This window comes from Balaenoptera ricei, chromosome 16, assembly GCF_028023285.1.
Source record: "Balaenoptera ricei isolate mBalRic1 chromosome 16, mBalRic1.hap2, whole genome shotgun sequence".
NCBI classification, from domain to species: Eukaryota; Metazoa; Chordata; class Mammalia; order Artiodactyla; family Balaenopteridae; genus Balaenoptera; species Balaenoptera ricei.
The window spans coordinates 7,361,232-7,386,240 of NC_082654.1; the positions used below are offsets into that span (position 1 = coordinate 7,361,232).

The following is a 25,009-nucleotide window of genomic DNA, read 5'->3' on the forward strand; positions in this document are numbered from 1 at the left end:
TGGGAGCTGGCACGTGGAGTTCTAGATTGTTCTCTCTAGTTATGTCTGTGCTTGAAAATGTGCATAATAGGAACTTGAAAAAAAACCAGCTACTCTGGTAGCAAGTACAGGTGGTAAGCGCTGCCCTGCTCACCCAGGAGCATTGGCCCGGCTCCGGCCCCAGTGACCTGGGGAGAAGTGCTGGACTCAGGTGGCACCAAGCCCTGGGCATTCGGTTCTCCCAGCACCACCACAGGTTGGGTCCAGCCGCCAGAAGTGCTAGAGGCAGCAGGGCTGCGGCTGGGCACCACGCAGGTCCCGGCCTCGGGACGAGCGTCGGCGGGAGGGGCGGGGGCCTCGCTCACCTGGACGCTCTCTTTCTGCACAGGTCGCACGGGGCAGGCGGTTGCCGTTCGAGCCAAGGCCTTTGGATTCAGCGTCATATTTTATGACCCCTACTTGCAGGATGGGATAGAGCGGTCCCTGGGCGTGCAGAGGGTCTACACCCTGCAGGACTTACTGTATCAGAGCGACTGCGTCTCCTTGCACTGTAATCTCAACGAACATAACCACCACCTCATCAATGACTTTACTATAAAGCAGGTAAATTGGAATAAATGGTCTCAGACCCTGGACACTTCTGTCAAAACCGAAGGGGGAATGGGAAACGGTCCCTGGACGCACCAGTGAGCGGGGAAGAAAGTCCCCCGAGACATCAGCAAGGAGCTGGGCGGGGCCCCCTCCGTGAGATGGGCCGTGGTGAGCGGGGAGGGGCAGGAGCTGGCCCAGGACCCAGCAGGGCCCTGCTCTGACCGGGCCTGGCCTCCAAGACAGCCAGTCGACAGCTCACGGCTCCCGCCACCCCAGCTTGCAGCCCTCTCTCGGGATCAGCGGAGCGGCCCACCGGCCCCCGCCCGCCCCCCCCCCCCCCCGCTGTCACCGAGGCTCTGCACTCCCTCCCCCCGCAGCCGCTGTGCACGCGTCAAACGCCCAGACCCACCGCCATCCACTGCCGCGCGGCTCTCTTCTTCAGACCCCGGTGCGGGCTCCTCCCAAGGCAGCAGCGGCGGCACCCGTTTACCAGCTTTTCCCTCCCCCTCGCAGATGAGGCAAGGAGCATTCCTAGTGAACGCGGCCCGCGGCGGACTGGTGGATGAGAAAGCCTTAGCCCAAGCCCTCAAGGAAGGCAGGATACGAGGGGCGGCCCTCGACGTGCACGAATCGGAGCCTTTCAGGCAGGTTTGGTAGCTCAGGGCTCGCGCAGGAACTTGCAGGAGCCCGACTGTGAACTCGGGGCAGCTTCCCAGACGGGTCCTGGGTGGGCACCTGGAGACCAGGTATACAGCCTCTGCTCTTCTAAGGTCTGTGCTGTATTCTCACCAAGTATAAAAGGGCCAGAAGTTCCCCCAAAGATGATCAGAAAGGGGAGAGGCAGAAAGAAAAATGGTGGAGAAGAGCAGGCTTTTTCTGTACTCTGGATTACTCTGGTTGGAGGCAGGCTAGTCGGCCCTCCCTAGAATTGTTCCTTCTTTCCGAGTCCTTGATGACGCCTGACGCTAATTACAGTTTTATGAGTATGTTCTTAAAGTCCCAACCCTTAGGAAACAGACTGCAGAATCCCCCTCTGTTTTATCTGTGTAGCTAGCATTCCACACGGCCAAGAGCTCCCTTTTGACGAGCAGGGCAGGGAGTGATGTGCGTTGTTTTTCTCATTTACTGTGTTTTTTGTATACTCATCTAGCTTTGCTCAGGGTCCCCTGAAAGACGCACCGAATCTCATTTGTACGCCCCACACGGCCTGGTACAGTGAGCAAGCCTCACTGGAGATGAGGGAGGCGGCCGCCACCGAGATCCGCCGGGCCATCACAGGTGAGCCCTCCGCCGCGCTGGCCACCTCCGATCCCGGTGACGGACACGCGGAAGGGGGCGTGGGGCTTTGCTGCGGGCAGAGATGGTCTCTAGGCGTCAAGTTGAAGAAATTCGGAATGAGTTGGGCCCCGTTTCTTCCAGAGGAAACCAATTCCCTTTTGTATTAGCCAGTGCAAGTCTCGCAAACCTGGAAGGAGAGCCCCAGGGGGAGCCGTGGGCAGCTCCCTCCTGTTTGGCTGAAGCCCAGTGTGGTTCAGGCCCTGGAACAAGTCATATGTTGTGGAAATATAAGGGCCGGCCCTTCCTATCAAAGAGTGAGAGACTTGCATTGTAGCTTGTTCCCGCATAACAGAGGAGTATAACATTTAAGTCATTGTGACCTTGAAAAATACATATGATTACTTTTAATCATCTTATTCCAGGTCGCATCCCAGAGAGCTTAAGAAACTGTGTGAACAAGGAATTCTTTGTCACAACAGCTCCCTGGTCAGTAATAGATCAGCAAGCAATTCATCCAGAACTCAATGGTGCCACATACAGGTGAGGAGAGGAATGGGCTGAGCCCTGCTCCCTGGGGGAGGGCGGGGACGGGGGACTTGGGGACGTTAAGCCAACTTGAGCACTAGTGGGAATTACATACACTGTCCCCTCCTCTCAGTTCTTCCATTCCTCATTTCCATGGAACAAACATAGTTTGGGGACAGAGCCGAGAATTGGAATTCCTATTTTAAAGGGGGTGCGGGGTATGGTGGGTTGTGCATTCCCCAGCAGGTCTGAATCACTGTTCGTTCTGAAGCTGCTTGAAAACCAGAGGGTTTCTAGATGAAAAGGTACAGAAAAGGTCAAGGAAAAGGGCCTGATTTTGTTTTCTAACTCGAACCTTCTGTCCAAGGAGAGCATTCTGGCCAAAGCCCAGTCCATTGGACTGGGGGGCGGGGGGTGTCTTTGTTTCTCCGTGAAGCAGGAAGTTTGACCCCAGGGGCACGTGACAGTGACAGAGTTTGGGTGTGACTGAGGCAAAAGAACCTGCACTGGGGACACGAGCCAGGACCGGGGGTTTTGTCTGTGGTAGTTCCATGGTTCTCTTCCCCCAGCGTGGCCGGTTGCAGGGAAACAGCTCCTCCCGCATAAAGGAGAGAAGCTGCAGCGTGGAGTGCCAGAAGGGAACTTCCGGTTTGCTTACTCTGACCCAGGACTGCCCCACCTTGGCAGTACTGGGCCAGATGTCCCGTGCATTGTAGGATGTATAGTGGCAGCCCTGGCCCCCACCCGCTAGATGCCGATAGCACCTCCCACTCCCAACGGTGACAACTAAAAACGCCCCCCAGACATTGCCCGAGATCCCTGGTTTTGAACCACTGCTCTAGGGGGCGATTAAATATAGTTTGTGTAAAAGGACCCATACATGAAAGCTCCTACTCTGGGCAAGGAAGCTAAGCGGTTTCTTCCCAAGTCACATGGCTTTATGTACATGCAGCATGTTCTATTAAAGTCCCACTTGTGTTTTACCCTCATAAGCATTTTCAAGCATCACTTGAGCCCAGCACAGCACCAGATTGGATTCCCCTGTTTGTTTGTGTTGGTGGCCTACCCTTTAAGGGCCGCGTCCTAATTATTCCTCTGGACAGAGCAAGGCTCCTTGGCCCCTTGGAAAACTGCTCGTGCTGGAGGGTTGCAGCGCGCAGGGGTCCTGTTCATCAGAGTGCTCCTGGACAGTCCCTGACCAGCGTCACTGTAACAGGCCATAGGACGGGGGGCAGCGTAGCTTCCACAGGGAGAGACACCGTCCCCTTTACCGCCAAGTGTGAAGGGTTTAGTAACTTGGAGAGGAAGACTAATTCTAAAGCCCCCTGCTTCATAAGTATGTTTTGTCCTCAGTGTTTAAATATACTGAGTCACATCTGTGCATAATGTCCGTGTGCTCGGGCGTGCGCGCGCACACAGCCATTCCTGTGCCTGCAGGATAAGATGAGCCCACGTCCAGGTGCCCTCCAGGTGTCCTCAGAGGGCAGGCATCCAGCCCAGCACCAGCTCACCATCTCCCCTGCCGCTGCCCTGTCCCCTCCCACATCTCAGGTTACGTACGGGAGCAGGTAACTAACCAGCCTAGGAAGTCACACTTAGCAAGCATACTTCATGCCGTCTGTTAGGAAATCATAAAAGCCTTTGATATAACTGATGAATACTTTCTAACACAACCGGAAAACTTGGAGTTTATTTTGTCCAAAACGTTTTCCAAATGCGACATGGTTTCCCCAGACACAGTTAGTATAGTCTATTGCTGTTGCCTAAAAGCTACAAAATTAGTGCTTTGATTGGACTAAATAGGCTTTGTTGTTTATGAATTAGATGTCCGTGTTTAAATTTTCTATGTAGCTTTCTCCTTGCTTTGGAGGTAGGAAGTATGACAACCCATTCCATAAAAAAGGCAGAGCAAGAGCTTGGCAGCTTCTGGGCCCTGAACTTAACCAGCCCTTTCTCTTGTGCCCGCCCTCCCTAGATACCCGCCAGGCATCGTGGGCGTGGCTCCGGGAGGACTTCCTGCAGCCATGGAAGGGATCATCCCTGGAGGCATCCCGGTAACCCACAACCTCCCCACGGTGGCACACCCCTCCCAAGCTCCCTCTCCCAACCAGCCCACAAAACACGGGGACAATCGAGAGCACCCCAACGAGCAATAGCAGAGAGTGACGGAAGGTCATCATTCAGAACACCTGGGACCAAGAGACAGTGAAAACTAGATGAACTACGAGGAAAGGAATTTGACCGTCTTTTTAACTGATTCTGGACATACGCATCATTGACGTTGCAGTGTTAAAAATACAAAAGAGCTCGAAGCCGAGACGCGGGAAAACTGAAGATGTCGTCTGCTTGCGGAAGCGCTGAAAAAGACTAGGACGTGATTTATTAACGACCAACTTCTGTTATTGTGTGTTAAGTTTTTCATCTGTGCATCAAATCACAAAGAATAAATAGATCTTTTTCCTTTATCAGTCCCTTGGACACAGCAGGTCCTGAACACCTTACTCTAGAATGTTGCATCAGGAGTTCCAAACAAACATCAAAATAAAAAATATTAAGAGGAAATCCCCACCCTGTGACTCTAGTCCCTTCGGTCCTCGGGGGCTGGTGACCTCTTTTGCTAATAGGAAGATGATGATTAAATTACTACAAAATGGGGAGAAAACTGTTTGCCTGTGTTAGACAACCGCGAGCATAAGAGTGAAGACAGTACAGGCTCCTGTACAGAGAAGTCTCTCCCATCTGAACTGCATACTGAGCGGGCAAGTTGGTTGTGAGTTCAGTAAAAACCCTCTGATGATGCAAAAAAAAAAAAAAAAAAAAGTATTAAGTTTCACAAGCTGTTTGTACTCAAATATATTTTCTCAGTTTCAGATCCTCAGCTATTTTATTGAGTGGAAAGTCTTGAACTGAAAGCGTTCAAGAAGAATAATGTTGCATTTCCTTATGTCTCAGGAAACACTTTTTATGGTAACTTGTCAGATTGTCTATGAACAAACCCACTTTTTTAGACATTGATAAAGTCTTCTTTTCTTCACGTGATATTTTATACAAGAACACTTCAGGTGTGTTATTAGATGTGACTGATTTTAACAAATCCTATTAGATTTGTATCAACTAGTTACATGTTATATTCATAGTCTTTTGTGAATCATCGCCTTTTTGTTTAAAAGATGGCCTATTTTGAGCCTTTGTATAGGTACATTCCTGTTTTTGTGACAAAAAAAAAACCTTTAAAACTGTCCCAAACAGAAAAATAATGGCTATCAGAAATATGTTTTGTTTTAGTGTGAGTTACCGTTACTGTATTTGTTTATTGTAAAGGTGGACATTTAGCGTTCAGTGCAGTTTTCAATAAAAAGTAATAAAAATTTCTGTTAAGCTCTGAAATTCAAGTACAACTCACCAGTGTAAAAGTTCTCTCCTTGAGATGTTTAAAGGCAACTGCATTTTCAATTAGCCAGTTTCCCAACTCTTGTTATTCCGAGGTTCAAATACTTTTCTATCAGTCATCTACCTTTTCCATAACCAGACGCAAGAATGCTGATAATTACTTCATGTGATAGTTTAATTGAAAAAATCAAAACTTCACATAAGTCCATCCTTATCAAATCATGCCATCCTTAAGATGAAATAGTGGGTTAGAACTAAGTCAATTCAAGAAACAAAGTTGGTCAAGTTTTAGAATTTTGATTTTAATTTACCCAAAAGCAAAATTATCTGGCTCAAGCATTAATGCAGGAAGGGAGGTGAATCTCAAAAAAAAATTTTTTTTAATGATATTTACAAAGAAATGTTGCAAAATAATTAACATCAGCCATTTCCATAGGTTAGGAACTTTCAGTTGATTTTATGGGTCTTCCTTCTTAAATAGCATTAAACCCCTTACTACTAGCGGTATCTGCAAATGTCGGTCACGTCCAACAATTCCAGGTGCTGAACTCCTTTTCAACCGCCTCCCCCCACCCTTTCCCATTTAAAATTAAGTCATGGCAACTTAAAGCATCAACCTCCTCACTCATTTCAAGGTGGTGGTCCCATCCCAACTCGCCCAAGAAAAATCACACTGAAACCACCCGACACGGATAGAGGTATCCTGGACAGAGATGGCGCAAATGGTTACTGACCTATCACTCCGGGGAGCAGAGTGGCCGCTCAAGGTCATCTTCACAACCACTTGTCAAACAGGCAATCAGTGAGGGGGTGACGTATGCACAAAAAGGAGACCCCAACCGCCTATGCACAGCAATAGTCCCTTAACACAGATTAAGTCTGTGACACGATGAGCCTAAAAACCAAAAACATAAAAAGGTCCAAATCCATGGTGCACCTGGGTTTTAATTGACAGAAAACACCACACTGTATTCTCCCTAGAAAAAGAACCATGAAGTCCATACAGTTAAAGGTATTACTGTCTGGAGTCAACCAAAGGACATACAGTATCTGTCACCCTGCCATATATCATCTGAGAAAGGACTGCAAACTATCTTGGGACAACAGTTATGGCTGTTTGATAGTTCAAGAGCTTAACATAGCATTGATTCACCAAAATGTTGGCCTTTACCAGCCAATCTGCTGTGAAAACCATTTAAAGCCCCATCCCTGTCTGGAGCCTAAGAAATGGAGTCATATATATATATATATATAATTCTTTCCCACAGGGAAGAATGCTGTACCTGTTAAACTAGATGTGGTCAGGGTCACTGATCTATAAATAAATAAATAAAGAGGCACCTCAGGGGACACACCACGCAGCAAACACAACACACGGAGGCTAAAGACCGAGCCTGCAGTTTTCTAAACATCACTGACTGTAATGTAGACCCTAGCAACTAGATGCTTTTCCTTCAAACATTTCTCTTCGGCTTCTTCAACTGGGAGAGCAGTTTTTGCTTAACAGCAACTAGAACAGGATGTCTGGCCACTAAAGAATTCTCCCCCTATATATGGAGGAAAGTTTATAGGGATGCTGTGCTATGTAATCAGAAGGGCAGCCTTCTAAAAACTTAATTAATTCTGTCCAAAATGAAAGCAAACCATAGAGTCAATTTGTAAGAAAACATTAACCATTTGAAACAGTAACACACCATTATTACATCAAAATTCATTCATATGGAATCTAATTGCAAATATTTTTCCTGCAAGTTCTAGCATGCAGCAAAAGCGATCATCCTGGGAACACATTTCAAGGAGTGTTCAGAGAGGGAAGAAAGAACTAAAGATATGACATCTCATAGGTAATTTTCTATTTTTAGTATTCCAGCATCAAATCTGAGGTTGTGCACATTTCAATAGCATCTAAACAGAACTTAGAAGAAAACAAGAAGCAAATATTTCAAGGTTTTCACAGCCTTTTCATCAAAGGGAAGGAAAATTGTGTGTGTGTGCGCGCACGTGTGTGTTTGTGTGTGTGTAGGGCTTCTTTCCAAATTCCTTGCCACATCAATAGTCTACAAAGTGCTTACCAGGACACTAAGTCTTTTTGTGTTCCTGAGTTAGGTCTGAAATTTTTACCCAGTTTTGAATGTATACCTGAAGTGGTCAAATAATACTTTTTGTAGAAAGTTCTCCTACCTAAGATTATAGTTTTAACTTTAAACAAGAATGGCCACAATTAACCAACATGCAAAAATTCTCAGACTACTCACTGAGAAATTCATTATACAATGCATTTACCACCTTACTGCGTTCTTAAATCTTTATTCTATACTGAACTGATATTCCCAATTAGCCCAAGCAAAGGCATGCCTTTCTAACACAATTTGCTTAAAGCAGAGTTGATGATAAAAGACAGTAAGAATCCACAGACCCTATGCATGGCAACCTGGGAGAGTATAACATTGTCAACAGGGTCAAGTGGGCAAATTTCACACGATTCATTCAGTTAGGGGTGGGCCGGCTCCCGCCAGCACTCCCCTCACTTACATCCACCGAAAACTATTCACAAAGAGACTGCTGCCCAGAGTCTGGTAGAAGAAGCCCCATCTTAAGGGCACTCTTCCAAACAAATAAATACCTAAACACTGAAAAGGGGCATATCAGAAACTTTTAAAAAGACAAAATAATAGAAACCAAAACCCTTTCCAAAACAAGGGAACGATGTCTATGCAAAGTTCACTCAATAAAAAATCCTTACTTTTCTTACAGTTTGTTCCTTAAAGATTTGATTTTATTTGATTGGGCACAACAGGAACTAAATTATTAATAAAAATAAAAGCTTGTTTTTATTTTTATGTTTTGCTGTGGATAATTTGTACAAAAAGTTTCCAAATCTCTAACGAGCTCTAGTGAGACATAATGTAAAATGGATCTTTTAAGACGGAAGTAGAATGCCAGGTTCTGCTTAAAAAAGAATTATCTCAAAGGAACAAAGAGTGATCTGCCATGTGCTTTTGGAGGTGCCCATGCTGGAAAAAACTTCTCAATAATATGAAGATGCTGGTACAACTTTTCCTATTACACAACTTCTTACACAACCACATGCGTTTACATATATAGACAGATTTACAATTTGAAAGGAAAAAAGTTCTGTCTTAATAAAATTCATTTTTTACAAACTGTAGTCCAAAGTTCTGTCTCCTCACACAGCAGATGCATCACCTCCATTGGGTGTGGATCAGAAAAACCCTTCCAAGCAGATCCTGCCAGATTTGCTTCATTTCATGCCATGCACTCTGCTTGGAGCACCACGGTAACGTGGAGGTCACACCAGAGAGCTGATACCTTGCTCTTCTGCTCTTTGATTATTTTCATTCATCTTCATCATCTTCGTCTTCCTCCCCATCAGACAGGGATGTACAAGGCCGGATCTGTCGGTAGCGGTCAAGCCATTTTTCTACCATTTGCGTGACCAGAGGGTGATTTCGCCGCCGAGAGCTCTTCTGCATGGCCACGAGAACTCCTCCCTCAGTCACACAGCACTCCAGCCACTCCCTGAGCAGCTTTTCTTGCTGTTCCTCATTACCTAGCTTTTAGAGGAATGTGAAGAAGAGGCAAAATAATACAACAGATCAGAGACTTGACAGGAAAAATTTAACAGAAACCTACAGCTGGTATGATTAATGAAAAAGGCCAGAGCAACGAAGTGTTTCAACATGGTTTCCACCTCTCATCAATTTTATGTTTAAAACCCAGTTTCCTGCGGTTAAATAGAAAAAAACATCAATGGGAAAATTCACAGAAAAACCTAGAGGGAAGAACAGCCTACTAATAAGTTAATTTGTTTGATATAATAGCAAAAAGCAAATGTTATCTAATAAGCTGATCCTGGCAAAGAAAAAGCTAGAAAGAGAAAGTTGCAGCTTCAAACAGAACAAGGTAAGTTTACTCAGTAAGTTATGTATATAGGCTCAAGTTACAAAAATTATCTATGAACTTTTTTCTTAATGTCACGGTTATAAAAAGTTTATAATTACTATTACTAGTATATTAAACAAAAGACCAATAATTTTATAAGAATATGGGGTTTCTGAGCGTGTTCTTTTACACATTCTCACCACCTCCCCTGCCTGGCGTGCACCACCGTCTCCCCTGCAGCCACAGGGACCTCCCACCTGGCGTCCTGCTCCTGCCCCCCCACTGCCCAGGGAGCTGGTCTCAACTGAGTTGCCAGTATTCCTCTTCTGGGCAAACCGGCTGTTGGCTCCCCAGCTTACCCAGAATAAAGCCAAAGATTTAAAAGACAGTTGACGACCCCATGCCACCCCTTAACCTCTCAGCCTCGTCTCTCCCCGCCTGCCCAATCCCCACAAACCGCACTGGCTTGAACTTCCCTCTACCTACAACTCTCTTCCCCCAGATTCTGCAAGACTCCATCCTCTTTCAGGTCTCAATTCAGGCGTCACCTCCTCAGTGATGCCTTACCTTGGGCCCCCGTTGGCCCCCTCATCCCTCCCTTTCCCCCTCACCCCATCTTTTTACTTTTTCTCCTCAGCACTCAGCACTACCTGAGGGCCAGGACTTTGGTCTTCACTGCTTTATCTCTGCACAACACATCCTACACAGCAATTCTGAAAAGATAAATTTCAAAGTCTGTCTGACCCGTATTTATAGAAAGTGACAATTACTACAACCAAATTCAAAATTGTAAGTGGCAGTACAGATAATACCACACCTGAAAGACACACTAGGCTGGGTTCTGGTACAGCGCTGCTACTTTAAGTAATTAATACAAGAAACAGGCTTCTTACCTCCTGAGCAGAAAGAAAGTGCACATGGAGTAACTTCCTTTCACTGTCAACCAGAGGCAGAAATGTAATGGTGACATCGTCATCGGTGTTCAGGTTAGCACCAGCACCTCGGTTACCATAGCCATCATTTTCCATGGCAACCAAAGCAGAGAAGTGGCCCCTTGTATAGCCCAGAGCAATCGGACTTTTCCAACAAAAACTCTGTTCCCACAACAAAGGCAAATACACACCTGGAAAGAGGGAAGAAAATCACAATGAGATTTTCAGGATGTGACTGCAATGTGCATTAAAATAATAAACAAGAAAGTTCCAAAATACTCACGATAATGGCTTACCTTGAAACCGAGTATATCCTAAAGTTTCTCCCCGGAAACTTTTATAATATTTTACTCCATAAACTATAATTGGTCGTCTAAGAATATGTGCAAGTACAAAAATGTGGGTCTGTTCCAAACTTGCTCCAGGCTGTACAGAACAAAATAAAAGAAAGCAAATTCTCTTTAAAACATTTATTACCACCCCGGAAAACTGATGTGTATAACACAATGCTACCCTCCTTCATTACACTATCTCAATTCATTTTAAAAATATAGTAATACTACTGTCAAACTAAAGAGTTTGATTCCTCAAATAACAAAGTCCAATAAAAGAAATCTGCAAAGTTTATGTACAGGTATCCTTCATTATCCAAACTCAAGAACTGAACAGATTTGGTTAAATACTGATTTCAGAAACAAGAGATTCAGACAGCAAAGGAAGCTTGATTTATATAACTGCCTTCTGGTTAAGTTACTTGTGAAAGTACTACCTACAACAAGGTCCACCCGAAGTAAAAAGATGAGCTTCGTTATTTCACACAAACATAAATGGCTGCAAATGGCTGCATCACCTAAGGCAAGAATATGCAACAGGTCTCCGTCCCCCTATAACGATTCTGACAGCACCTTTACAGGAGGTACATGTCTCAGATGTAAAACAGTCACTGTGAACCCTGCCCAAATGGCCCAAAGACAGAAGGTACTTCCCTCAGAGGGTACTAATGAATTATGATGCTTTCTGCAAAGAAAACAAGTGGTTTGTTGCGCATATATTTGAAGTTTACAGTTTAGTATATTAATATGCTTCATAAAATAAAACTAGCATGAGTGTGAGGGACAGCCCTACACAATACATCTGTAAAAGTTCATTCCCCAGTTAGTTAATCATTCCTGTCCACGGCACCTTCTCCTCGGCCTACGTCACGTGGACAGAGCCTCCTCGCCTGGGGAGCCTTATGAGGGTCACAACTGGATCCTCAGGGGCCTAAGAGCTCGGCATCAGCACCCACTACCAGCACAGTGATCTTGGGCAAGTGTCCCCTCGGACACAGAATGGGAGCTAACCCGTAGGTAGGTAAAACAGGCATAAAGCCACCATTTTTTAAAATTTTATTATTTTTTTAAATTTTTATTGGAGTATAGTTGATTTACAATGTTGTGTTAGTTTCTGCTGTACAGCAAAGTGAATTGTTATACATATACCTATATCCACTCTTTTTTAGATTCTTTTCCTATATAGGTCATCACAGAGTATTGAGTAGAGTTCCCTGTGCTACACAGTAGGTCCTTATTAGCTATCTATTTTATATATAGTAGTGTGTATATGTCAATCCCAAAAAGCCACCTTTCTGAGAGGACAATATAACCGAAGAGCAATCTGAGGAAATATTTAAAAGGTTAGAATCACCAAGTACAACTTTCATTTGGACAGTTGTTTAATCACTTAATATAAGAAACATGTTGCCCTCCCTGTTCTGCAGCGAGGACTTGCCTATGGTCCCAGAGCTGATAAACAGCAGTCACTAGAACCCAAGTCACCTGCTGCCAAGTCAAGCGCTCTTCCCTTCATGCCACACTGCCTCCAACACGGTCTTCATGTAAACCAAGGCATTTAGACCAGCTGCCTCACTCTTCTCATGGAGCAACATGCCCTGAAGCATTCTTACCTGACTAGCAAGAGAGAGTATAAATGCCCAGTCTTCTTGCCACTGTTCTTCTCTCAAGGAAAAATGTAAACCAAAGCTCTGAGAATACCAGGACTCCCAATCTTTCCAACGCGTATAAAACCTAAAAGCAACAGAGTAAAAAAGAAGCCTTTCTATAAACAGTTCATTTAATGTTCCAATCATTTATGTAATGTAGTCTTTAAGCAATTCAAATGCAGAGATTAATAATTAATTTTACCTGGCTTGCAGTATATTTTTCAAATTAAAAATGCCTCCTTTCTGCTAGCAGACACCTTTTAACATATCCTCAGACATAATCTGATTCACCACCCACCAAATTTTCATCAAAACTACAAACACTAGTGATGAGAACAGCTGATTTCAACTGTCTACTATTGGTTTACAAATTAAAAATAAAAACACTCAAAATCATCTGAGAGGCTGGATAAAAATCAAAGACACTACATTTCTCCACTAATGAACAGTATCCACTACTTGGTCACAGACTAGAAATAGCCCATGTGTTTACAAGAATATCAAAATCACTTCCTTGAGATTTCATTCATTAAATAAAATTTTTGATTATCACATGACAATCCAAAAAAAAAATCACTGTAACTACAAGAACAATCCCTTCTTCATGCTTAATACCTCTTTAAATACTTCGGCCTAATAAATTATGAAGATTAAAAATCAAACTAGGCCACTGGTAGACTGAATTACTAAAAGCAAAACATTCTTTTTCCTTAGATCAAGTATACAATTAAATAAAGCCAGATATAATTATGCTCAAAACTGTGATCCACTGTCTTACAAAACAAACCAGCAAAGACCTCTGAGGACAGACATTTAACCTGTTTGTAACATTACAGTCCTCTCACATGTAGAGAACTATCAGAAATCCCCAATACTTTTATGTATTTGAATTCTAGGTAAAAGAATCAAAAGATCAGAAAACATTCTTTTGCTGTTGTTGAAAAGTTAAGGTATTAAATGTCTTAGTGTCACACGTTTCTTTAGAGTAACTTAATGCAGGGCTCCGTAAAAAGTAAATTAATATATTTTAGATTTAAAAAAGAATGTTACAGAGGCTTAACTCGTTTGATTAGAAAAAAAAACTTTTCTATGCCAGATAACCATAGGTTTTTTTCTTTTTAAATCAGGAATGTAAGTTTCAATGCCAAATGTTTAAAAATAAAATATGGATAGTCCTCTTTTAAAATACCTAAGATACACAGAAATATATTTCAATGCACCAATGACAAAATACATTGTTTTAATAAGTTCGAGGAGAAATATCATGAAACACAGAAAGTTGCTGCAGTTAAGAAATTTCTTGGTTACTGCCTAGGATCATTTTATGAATGCGATAGCTAAATTTGCCAGAAATCAAATGATGACTTGACTCAAAACTCAAGAAGACTGCAGAATAAGGGTGTTCAAAAAATATATTTTAAAAATAAGCATGTTCAAATAATCACACCCACCACACAAAGACCTAAACACTCAAGCTACCTGGCTCACTGAGAACAGACAAGCAAACCAAATCCAGGAATACAAGACCAAGTGAGACAGCAAGTTTGGCTTTAACATTCAAAAGTCAATTCCGGGCTTCCCTGGTGGCGCAGTGGTTAAGAATCCGCCTGCCGATGCAGGGGACATGGGTTTGAGCCCTAGTCCAGGAAGATCCCACATGCCGCAGAGCAACTAAGCCTGTGGGCCACAACTACTGAGCCTATGCTCTAGAGCCCGCGTGCCACAACTAATGAAGCCCGTAGCCCCCGCTTGCCACAACTAGAGAAAGCCCGCGAGCAGCAACGAAGACCCAATGCAGCCAAAAATAAATAAGTAAAAATAAATAAATTTATTTAAAAAAAAAGGCAATTCCACATTCATGGATGAATTCCACATTCAGTGCAATCTCTATCAAAATCTCAGAGGACTTTTCTGCAGAAGCCAGAACCTAAAATTTATCTAGAAATCCAAAGAATTCAGAATAGCAAAAAGAATCTTGAAAAAGAAGTACAAAGTTGGAAGACTTATACTCCTGATTTCAAAACCTACCACAAAGCTACAATCATCAAGAAAGTCTAATGTCGGCATAAGGACAGACATACATATCAACAGGAAAGAACTGAGAGTCCAGAAATAAACTTTTACTTTTATGGTCAAATACTTTTTGACAAAAGTACCAAGGCATTTGAATGGGGAAAAAAAATAAACAGTACTGGGACAACTGGATATCCATGCAAAACAGATGATTTTAGATCTTTACCTCACACCTTCAATAAAAATTAGCTCAAAATGGGTCACAGACTTTAAATGTAAAAGCTAAAACTATGAAATTCCTAGATGAAAACACAGGAATAAAACTTTAAAATTTTAAATTTAAAAACTGTAAACAACTATAATAAATATGCTAAGGGATCTAATGGAAAAAGATAGCATGCAAGAACAGATGGGCAATGTAAGAAGAGAGATGGAAATCCTAAGAAAGAGCCAAAATGAAATGCTAGAGATCAAAAACACCAACAGAAATGAAGAACATTTTTGATAGGCTTATTAGTGGACTGGATACAGCTAAGCAAAGAACCTCATGAAGATACATCAATACAAACCTCCAAATCTAAAAAGCAAAGAAAACACATATAGAAAAAAAAGAAGTGAATTTCAAATAACCATGGGACAACTACAAAAGGTATAACATACAAATGACAATAATAGAGGGAGAAAAAAGAAAGTAACGGAAGAAATATTTGAAACAATAATGACTGAGAATTTCACCAAATTAATGTCAGACACCATACCACAGATCCAGGAAGCTCAGAGAACAAGAAGGAAAAATGCGAGAAAAACTACACCTAGGCATATCATATTCAAACTACAGAAAATTAAAGAAAAAAGTCCTGAACGAAGACAGAGTATAAAAAACACCTACCTGGGACTTCCCTGGTGGCGCAGTGGTTAAGAATCCTCCTGGCAATGCAGGGAGCACAGGTTCGAGCCCTGATCTGGGAAGATCCCACATGCCACTGAGCAACTAAGCCCGTGCGCCACAAATACTGAGCCTGCGCTCTAGAGCCCATGAGCCACAACCACTGAGCCTGCGTGCTACAACTACTGAAGCCCGTGCGCCTAGAGTTCGTGCTCCACAACAAGAAAAGCCACTGCAATGAGAAACCTGCACAATGCAATGAAGAGTAGCCCCCGCTCGACACAACTAGAGAAAGCCCACGCACAGCAACCAAGACCCAACTCAGCCAAAAGTAAATAAATAAATAAATTTATTTAAAAAGAACAAAAAGCACTGCTTATGTAGAAACAAAAGATAAGAATTATATCCGACTTCTCAGAAACCATGCAAGCAAGAAGAGAATGAAGTGAAATATTTTAAAAGTTGAGACAAAAAAACCACCAAACTAGAATTCTATATCCTGTGAAATTATCTTTCAAAAGTAAAAGAGAAATAAAGTCTTTCTCAGACAAACAAAAATAGAGGGAATTTGTTGCCAGAGACCCGGTTCACAAGAAATGTTAAAAGAAGTTCTTTAGAAAGAAGGAAAATAACATAGATCAAAAATTTTGATCTACATAAAGAAAGGAAGAGCATTAAGAAATAAATTGAAGATAAAATTTAAACTTTTTATTTTTTATTCTTAATTGATCTAACAGATAATAGTTTATTCAAAATAATAACAATATATTTGATTATGCATGCTTATGTATATATATATAGTGTGCATATGCGCACGCGAGCGTGTGTGCAGGTATGCGCTTATGTATGCTTACATATAAGTGAAATGAATGACAATAAAGATACAAGGGACAGAAAGGAGGAATTAGGATTATTTTGTTATTATGAGGTAATGACACAACCCATGAAGCAGTACAACGTTATCTGAAAGCGGACTTGGATGAACTGTAACAATATACTGCAAACTCTAGGGAAACCACTAATAAAAGTTAAAAAAAGAAGTATAACTGATATGCTAAGAAAGTAGAGAAAATAGAATCATAAAATGCTCAACTAAAAACACGAAAGACAGTAAAAGAGTGAAAGACAAGAACAGGGCAACAAATAGAAAACAGTTACAAACATGGTAGTTATGAATCCAACTATATCAATAATCACTTTGAATGTCAATGATCTAAATGTAATAATGCTGACAACATCAAATGCTGGCAAGGATATGGAGCAACAGGAATTCTCATTCATTGCTGGTGGGAATGCATAACAGTACTGCCACCTTGGAAGATCGATTGGCAGTTTCTCACAAAACTAAACACATACTCTTATCAGATAATCCAGCTATTATGAACTTTGGTGTTTACCCAAAGGAACTGAAAATCTATGAACACACAAAACCCTGCATATGGAAGTTTACAGCAGCTTTATTCATAACTGCCAAAACTTGCAAGCAAAGTGTCCTTCAGAATGGATAAAATGGGTACATCCAGACAATGAAGTACTTTTCAGCATTACAAAGAAATGAGCTATCTAAGCCATGAAAAAACAGAGGAACCTTAAACGCACATTACGAAGCGAAAGCAGCTGATCTGAAATGGCTACATATCATATGACTCCAACCACATGACAGTGTGGAAAAGGCAAAAACAACAGAGACAGTAAAAAGACCAGTGGCTGCCAGAGTTAGGGAGGAGGAAAGGATGCACTGGCAGAGCACAGAGGATTCTGGGGCCTTGACAATACTCCCTCTGACACTGTCATTGTAATTCTCTGTTCAACACTATCAATATAATGGTGGACACATGTCATTACACATTTGTCCAAAATCGCAGAATGTATACTAAGATGAACCCTAATGTGAACTACGGACTTTGGGTGATAAGGATATTGCCAGTGTCGGTTCATCACTTGTCACAAACGTACCACTTTGTGGGGGATGTTCGTAATGGGCGCTTACGCGTGGGAGGACATGGCAAACAACAGTGCCTTCCTTTCCATTGTGCTGTGAACTAAAACTGCTCTCAACAAATTAAGGTCTAAAAATGTATACAGAGAGGCACAATAATAAGTTATCCAAAGATGATATTTCTAAAAGAACTGATTTTTCACTGATTTTTTCCCCCTATTTACATTAATTACTCCCATTTGGCTATTTGGATTGACATGTCAATCAAAGGCAAGTACAATATTCCATCTCGAGCACTTGAGCCGGTTCAAATCATAGACACCCTACAGAACAGCACAGCTACCACCACAAAAAAAATGTCCTATCTTGAAGTGATAGGAGGAAGGGTTTAAATAAAATAAAATTACTTTCTCAGTTCTCATTTAGATATTTTATGACTTAAAAAAAGTCCCATCCCACCTGATTCGGATTATGAGCAAAGGAAACCCTAGCAAAAAGCTGATTTAAAAGGAGACTGGGGCTTCCCTGGCGGCGAAGTGGTTGAGAATCTGCCTGCTAATGCAGGGGACACGGGTTCGAGCCTTGGTCTGGGAATATCCCACATACCGCGCAGCAACTAGGCCCGTGAGCCACAACTACTGAGCCTGCGCGTCTGGAGCCTGTGCTCCCCAACAAGAGAGGCCGCGATAGTGAGAGGCCTGCGCACCGCGATGAAGAGTGGCCCCTGCCTGCCGCAACTAGAGAAAGCCCTCGCACAGAAACGAAGACCCAACACAGCCAAAAATAAATAAATAAATTAATTAATTAATTAAAAAAAAAAGAAAAGGAGACTGCACAAGTGATATACTGGCTGCTCCTCTCCTGACCTAGGACAGGGCCCTCTCATTCTACCTTCTAATAGTCATATAAGAGCCCAGTCAACAAACTTGTCACAACTCAAAATAGTCAACAATTTAATCGTTATTCAGTAAGGTTAATAGCTAATATATTTGACCCACATCATTGATGCCTTGAATCTATGGCAACAATGCCTCCTCTCTCCCCATTTGATAATCTTCATCCCCTCTCCACCCCAAGATACTGAAAAAGATGTCTATGTGATCACTACAATCCTTGCAGCTTCCTATGCCTTAACTGTAAAACATCAGGTGAAGACCCTGTATGGTAGGGATTGGAGGAGGTGGTACCAAGGTGCTCTTTATTTTAGAAAGCCTGTTCATATGCCAGCTGAAGCATCCTTTTAGAACCAAGGCCTCCATTACCAAACGATCTGCTACAATAGCACTTACCAGTGGCTGCACTCATACAACCTAGGTCCTTCTCACTCTTAATAGCCATCTTGCCCATTTTCTACCTCAGATTATGGCAATCTCTTTCTTTTTCTCCCTACTTTCACATTAGACTTTTGAGACTTCAAATGACTCAAAACTAGAATTTCAGTGCTAATACAAATGTAAGTGACAACTCCAATCCAGAGGATCACCCACTGCCAGCTTTGAGAAGCAGGTAGCATGAAGTTCCCAAACTATTATTATTAATAGCCACCGATGTCTTTTTTTTTTTAAAGCCCTCACAGCTAGGAAAAGTAGATATCACCTGCTGAAATTTACAGTACACTTTCAACCTTACAACAGGGTCAGAATATTACCACCAGAGGAAAGGCTAGAGCTGCCTTTTAAAAAGGACTTGCAAAATGGTAGCTTTACTAAGGTTCAGATCTAGTTTCCAGGCTGAGCAGCCAGATCTCATCCACACCCAGAGGACAGATCTATCTTTCCAAGGGCAGAGTCACATTAACTAAACCTACAAGGCAGACCTGTAAAACCACAATATCCAAAACGACTCTCATCCTCTTGGTGTGGGCAGGCCCACACAAACAGCCAAATCATCATTAGGATGTTGTTTGATGAGCAAGTAATCCAATCTAGAGAGGTCAGACAGACTGAACATTTAATGACATCAGGCTTACCTGGCCTGATGAATCCGCATCACAAAAGGAATGGTATTGCCCACACTACCAGATCAATCCAGAGAAATCACCCTCCACTAAAAGGCACAAAGTCCTCTCCCCTGGACAAGGGCTGAATGTCTAAACCATCAGTTCTGAATGACACATTCTTTCTTTAGCTATCCAATCAGGTTACCATCTGAATTTACAGTTCAAGACTAGTCATATACTTGATTGACTACTGGATTTTTTTAAAAAAAAGGATATTTTTGAGACAAGCTGAAAGTGTGATTTGGACTGTATGCTAGATAACCGAGTCAATGTTGATTTTCTTAGATGTGGTAATGAGGATGTGGTTGGGTAGGAGAGTATCCTTGTTCTTAAAAGATGCATGCTGAAATACCGAAGGGTAAAGCATCAGGATGCCTAAAACTAACTGGCGAAGGGGAGTGCTTAGGTGCATAGAGATGCAGCACCTGTGGCAAAATGTTAACAATTAACAACTGGTCGATCCAATGAAGGAGATGTTGGGGTCCCTTGCACTGATTTTTTTTTTTTTTTAACTTTTCTGTGGATTTGAAAATTTGCAAAATAAAACGTGGTCTTAAGACTACCTGTCTCAGGAAGAAAAACTCGTAATACACAATCAATATAATCTCTTAAAGTTGAACAGAAATACGAAATCAAAGCTACTTTAAAATATGAGCACCAGAGCTGACCGACACGAAATACAGTGTACATATATGTAGTTTAAAATTTTCCACTAGCCACACTAAAAATAAACAGGTGAAACCAAAAAAATAAAATATGAGCAAAGACCTTTCTATATTTAAGACCACTACTACAACTTCAAATGTTTCTATTTTAAAGCTTAGCAAAAAGATATAAAAACCACTGAGATGTTCAAAGTGTCTCAGTGTCGAAAACCAAAGTTTTTTTCCCCCTAGCTTCCACAGAAAATATAACAGACAAAAAGTATCCCACCACTGTAAGGAAATGATTCAGCCAGTGCACTCCTGGATTTAAAAAGGGAAGGATGTCAGCTCACCAATGTGAACAGTCATGCAGGCTGTCATGCAGGGCTTTCCGAAGCACCGAGTCCTTGTCATAAATGCCCCAGGTAGCTTGTAGTACTGAATCAAGTAAGCAGTCTCCTGCAGTCCGGTTCCAAAGTGCATACAGTCGACTGTCCAAACGTGTAGCCAATTCCAAGGACCAGTTTATAATTGGAGATTCTTCTTCTAACTCTATATGAAGAATTTAAATAACATGTTCATATAAAACATTAATAAAGGAAATTGAAGATGATTCAAAGAAATGGGAAGATATCCCATGCTCTTGGATTGGAAGAATTAATACTGTTAAAATGGCCACACTACCCAAAGCAATCTACAGATTTAACACGATCCCTATCAAATTACCCATGACATTTTTCACAGAACAAAACAAATAATCCTAAAATTTACATGGAACCATAAAAGACCCAGGATTGCCAAAGCAATCCTGAGGAAAAAGAATAAAGCAGGAGGTCTAACCTTCCCAAACTTCAGAGAATACTTCAGACAATTACTACAGTAATCAAAACACCATGGTATTGGCACAAAAACAGACATACGGAACAATGGAACAGAATAGAAAGTCCAGAAATAAACCTGCACACCTACGGTCAATTAATCTTCAACAAAGGAGGCAAGAATATACAACGAGAAAAAGACAGTCTCTTCAGCAAGTAGTGTTGGGAAAGTTGGACAGATGCATGTAAATCAATAAAGTTAGAACACACCCTCACACCACACACAAAAATAAACTCAAAATGACTTAAAAGACTCAAATACAAGACATCACACCGTAAAACTTCTGGAAAAGAACACAGGCAAAAACATTCTCTGATATAAATCGTACCATTTTTTTCCTTAGGTCAGTCTCCCAAAGCAATAGAAATAAAAACAAAAATAAACAAATGGGACCTAATCAAACTTACAAGCTTTTACACAGCAAAGGAAACCATAAACAAAACAAAAAAACAATCTGTGGAATGGGAGAAAATATTTGCAGATGATTTGACTGACAAGGGCTTAATTTCCAAAATATACAAACAGCTCATACAACTCAACAACGGAAAAACAAACAACCCAATTGAAAAATGGGCAGAAGACCTAAACAGACATTTCACCAAAGACATACACATGGCCAACAGGCACATGAAAAGGTGCTCAACATCGCTAATTACTGGAGAAATGCAAATCGAAACCAGAATGAGATACTACCTCACACTGGTCAGAGTGGCCATTATTAAAAAGTCTACAAATAACAAATGCTGGAGAGGCTGTGGAGAAAAGGGAACCCTCCTACACTGTTGGTGGAAATGTAAGTTGGTACAGCCATTATGGAAAACAGTACGGAGATTCCTCAAAAAACTAAAAATAGAGTTGCCATATGATCCAGCAATCCCACTCCTGGGCACATATCCAGACAAAACTATAATTCAAAAAGATAAATGCTCCCCTGTGTTCAAAGCAGCACTACTCACAATAGCCAAGACATGGAAATGACCTAAATGTCCATCAACAGATGAATGGATAAAAAGATGTGGTACAATGGAATACTACTCAGCCATAAAAAAGAATGAAATAATGTCATTTGCAGCAACATGGATGGGCCTAGAGATTATCATACTAAGTGAAGTAAGTCGGAAAGAGAAAGACAAATACCATATGATATCACTTATATGTGGAATCTAAAATACGATGCAAATGAACTTATCTATGAAACAGAAACAGACTCACAGACATAGAGAACAGACTTGTGGTTGCCAAGGGGGAGGGGAGGAGGGAGAGGGATGGACTGGGAGTTTGGGGTTGGTAGATGCAAACTACTATATATAGGATGGATAAACAACAAGGTCCTAATGCAGAGCACAGGGAACTGTACTCAATATCCTGTGATAAACCATAATGGAAAAGAACATAAAAAAGAATGTATGTATAAGTATAACTGAATCACTTTGTTGTACAGCAGAAATTAACACAATATTGTAAATCAACTATACTTCAATATAAATAAGTAAATAAATAAAATGTTCATTTTCATGCTTCTGCAATTAAGAAATATTCAGTGGAAGAAAGAACCTATTCTCTAGAAGTTAATAGATTTATATGTAATTTATTAATAAACACCTAAATAATTCTGATCAATTGAAATATAAACCTTTTGAGTAGTTGAAACACCTTAAGGCTCTAGAATAATTTACTCCATTTTTAAATTCTTCACGATTTATTTTCTAAAAATTTTTAATATGAAAATATACTCATTCTAGAATAGGAAACAGAAAACCAAGGTTTAAAAATTTTTATACCTTTATTCACTCTACCACAGTTAAGAGCTATGAATGAGCACTTTTAACAGCACAATACAACACTGTTCTTAAGGACTTTATATTTTCAATTTAAAGTAGAAATAAAATATGCTGAGCATACACCAAACTATTCCAAAACTTACAAAGCAAAGCAAAAAGTTTATTGAAATCAATAAAAGATAAATTATACTCATTAATTCCATGCTTACCTTTTTGAACATCTCTATCAAGCACCTCATCAAATAATTTTTCTTGGACTGTTGGAGGCAAGTCTTCAATATCTACAAAGAAAAACCAGATTTAAAAAATCTTTATATGTCTCATAACTTAAAAAATTTGATGCCAGCATCTAACAGTAACTTCCTCTAAAATAACTCCCTTTCCACTGAAGGCTGTCGAGTAGCTTCTTTTAAAAAACATGCATGTATCTCGTGTATGTGTGTGTGTGTATGAGGTGTAAAATATTTCCTTTCTGTACTTCATTATCAAAACTGTGATCTATCTACAAACAATAAAAAGAAAATCATTTGGACCAGTAATTATATACAGCTATTATCAAACCAACAAGAGATAACAAATGTTGATGAGAATGTGGAGAAAAGGGAACCCTTGTGCACCAGTGGTGGGAATGTAAACTGGTGCAGTCACTATGGAAAACAGTATGAAGGATCCTCAAAAACTTAAAATAAAACTATCATATGATCCAGCAATCTCACTTTTGGGTACACAGCCAAAGGATATGACAACAGGGTATCGAAAAGGTATTTGTACCCCCATGTTGGTTGCAGCATTAGTCGCAATAGCCAATATATGAAAACAACCTAAGTGTCTATCAGTGGGTGAATAAATAAAGTAGATGTGATATATCTATACAATGCAGTATTATTAAGCCATGAGAAAGAAGAAAATCATGCCATGCAACATACGGAAGGACCTTGGAGACATTATGCTAAGTGAAATAAGCTCAACAGAGAAAGACCAATATTGCATGGTATTACTTACATATGGAATCTTAAAAAAAAAAAAGTCAAACTCATAGAAACAGAGAGTAGAAAAGCAGCTGCCAGGGGCAAGGCAGGAAGGGATAGGGAGAAACTGCTAAAAGAGTACAAACTATAAGCCATAAAATGAAGACAGCTAGGATTAAATGCAAAACATAGTAACAATAGTCAGTAACGCTGTATTGTACAATTGAAATTCACTAAGAGAACAAAACTTAATGTTCTCACCCAAAATATAAATAAACTGATAAATAAATGTGAGGTGATGAATGTGTTAATTAACTAGACAGGGGGAATCTAGTTAATTAACAGTTAACTTTCACAATGTATGTATAAATCAAATCACCACAAAGTACACTTGAAATATTTTACAATTTTCTTTGTCAATGATAATAAAGTTGAAATAAAAGAAAAGAAAAAAGAACAGAGCTATCTAATATTCAAGTTAAAATAACAACAACAACAAACAAACAAACAAATTTTTGTCTGTTCTCTTCCCCCCCCACTCTCAACCTCTGCTCAGGACTGTTATTTTCAGACTTTAGAATCTCCTTATACAAGTTACTGAGCCATTCATTTTGGCACGCAGATTTCTGTTTTCCTCACCTTCTCAAATTCTCTATGCTCTGTTCAGTTTACTAATTGAGTAGTCTAGAGCAAGAAGCATTACCCTTACAAAAATGTTTTAAACTTACAACTATTTTCAACTTAAAATCTAATCATCACTTGAAGTACTAAGTTTAAATATACAGAGTGCATTTCAAATGAAATTTGTCTGATTTTCAAAAGCTTAGTTGTTATTTTCTACCACTTTGTAAATACCTCTGTTCATATCGCTATATAAAAAAAGCTCAAAACACTCAAAACCAAAATGTAAGTTTTATTTAGAAACTTTTGGTGTTTAGTGCATTTATTCAATGCCAACTGACAAAAAACAGCCTGGAAGACATTTCCACTTGTCATGGAACTGAAAAATAAAAAGTTGCTTCACAAATATAGTAGAAATTAATGTAGTAAGTGAAGAAAGTAATGACACTTTCAAAAGAATGCCAGTATCTTTGACTCAAATAACTTGACTCTACCTATCAAAAACCCATGTTCTGATCTTATCTCCTAATATCAGGTAACCCATAGTTATCTATGAAAAGAAAAAGAAAAAAAGCAGACTGATAATATTCTAAAATAAAAACAAAGAGAAAAATAAATGGATAAAACAGACTTTTTTAAATATCTGAGGCCCACAAAGAAGTCACTTATTATCAGCTGCTGTCTTCCTGTCAGCTCTAAG

General features: G+C 40.7%; 2 protein-coding genes across 13 annotated transcripts in view; one reads left to right on the forward strand and one right to left on the reverse strand.

Annotated features, from left to right (window-relative positions):
- CTBP2 (C-terminal binding protein 2) overlaps positions 1-5,771 on the forward strand; it is a 165,005-nt gene extending 159,234 nt beyond the window's left edge. For all 10 annotated transcript variants that reach the window (XM_059900530.1, XM_059900533.1, XM_059900539.1 and 7 more), the window contains 5 exons: positions 368-582; positions 1,084-1,214; positions 1,721-1,848; positions 2,271-2,388; positions 4,349-5,771. In XM_059900530.1, the coding sequence (XP_059756513.1) occupies positions 368-582; positions 1,084-1,214; positions 1,721-1,848; positions 2,271-2,388; positions 4,349-4,529 (773 nt within the window). In that variant the 3' untranslated portion in view covers positions 4,530-5,771. The remainder of the gene's footprint in view (positions 1-367; positions 583-1,083; positions 1,215-1,720; positions 1,849-2,270; positions 2,389-4,348) is intronic.
- Positions 5,772-6,126: 355 nt separating this feature from the next.
- The window catches only part of ZRANB1 (zinc finger RANBP2-type containing 1), a 69,209-nt gene continuing 50,326 nt past the window's right edge, over positions 6,127-25,009 (reverse strand). For all 3 annotated transcript variants that reach the window (XM_059900542.1, XM_059900543.1, XM_059900541.1), the window contains 6 exons: positions 22,930-23,001; positions 20,414-20,612; positions 12,544-12,664; positions 10,895-11,024; positions 10,560-10,789; positions 6,127-9,338 (listed from right to left, as the gene is read on the reverse strand). In XM_059900542.1, the coding sequence (XP_059756525.1) occupies positions 9,120-9,338; positions 10,560-10,789; positions 10,895-11,024; positions 12,544-12,664; positions 20,414-20,612; positions 22,930-23,001 (971 nt within the window). In that variant the 3' untranslated portion in view covers positions 6,127-9,119. The remainder of the gene's footprint in view (positions 9,339-10,559; positions 10,790-10,894; positions 11,025-12,543; positions 12,665-20,413; positions 20,613-22,929; positions 23,002-25,009) is intronic.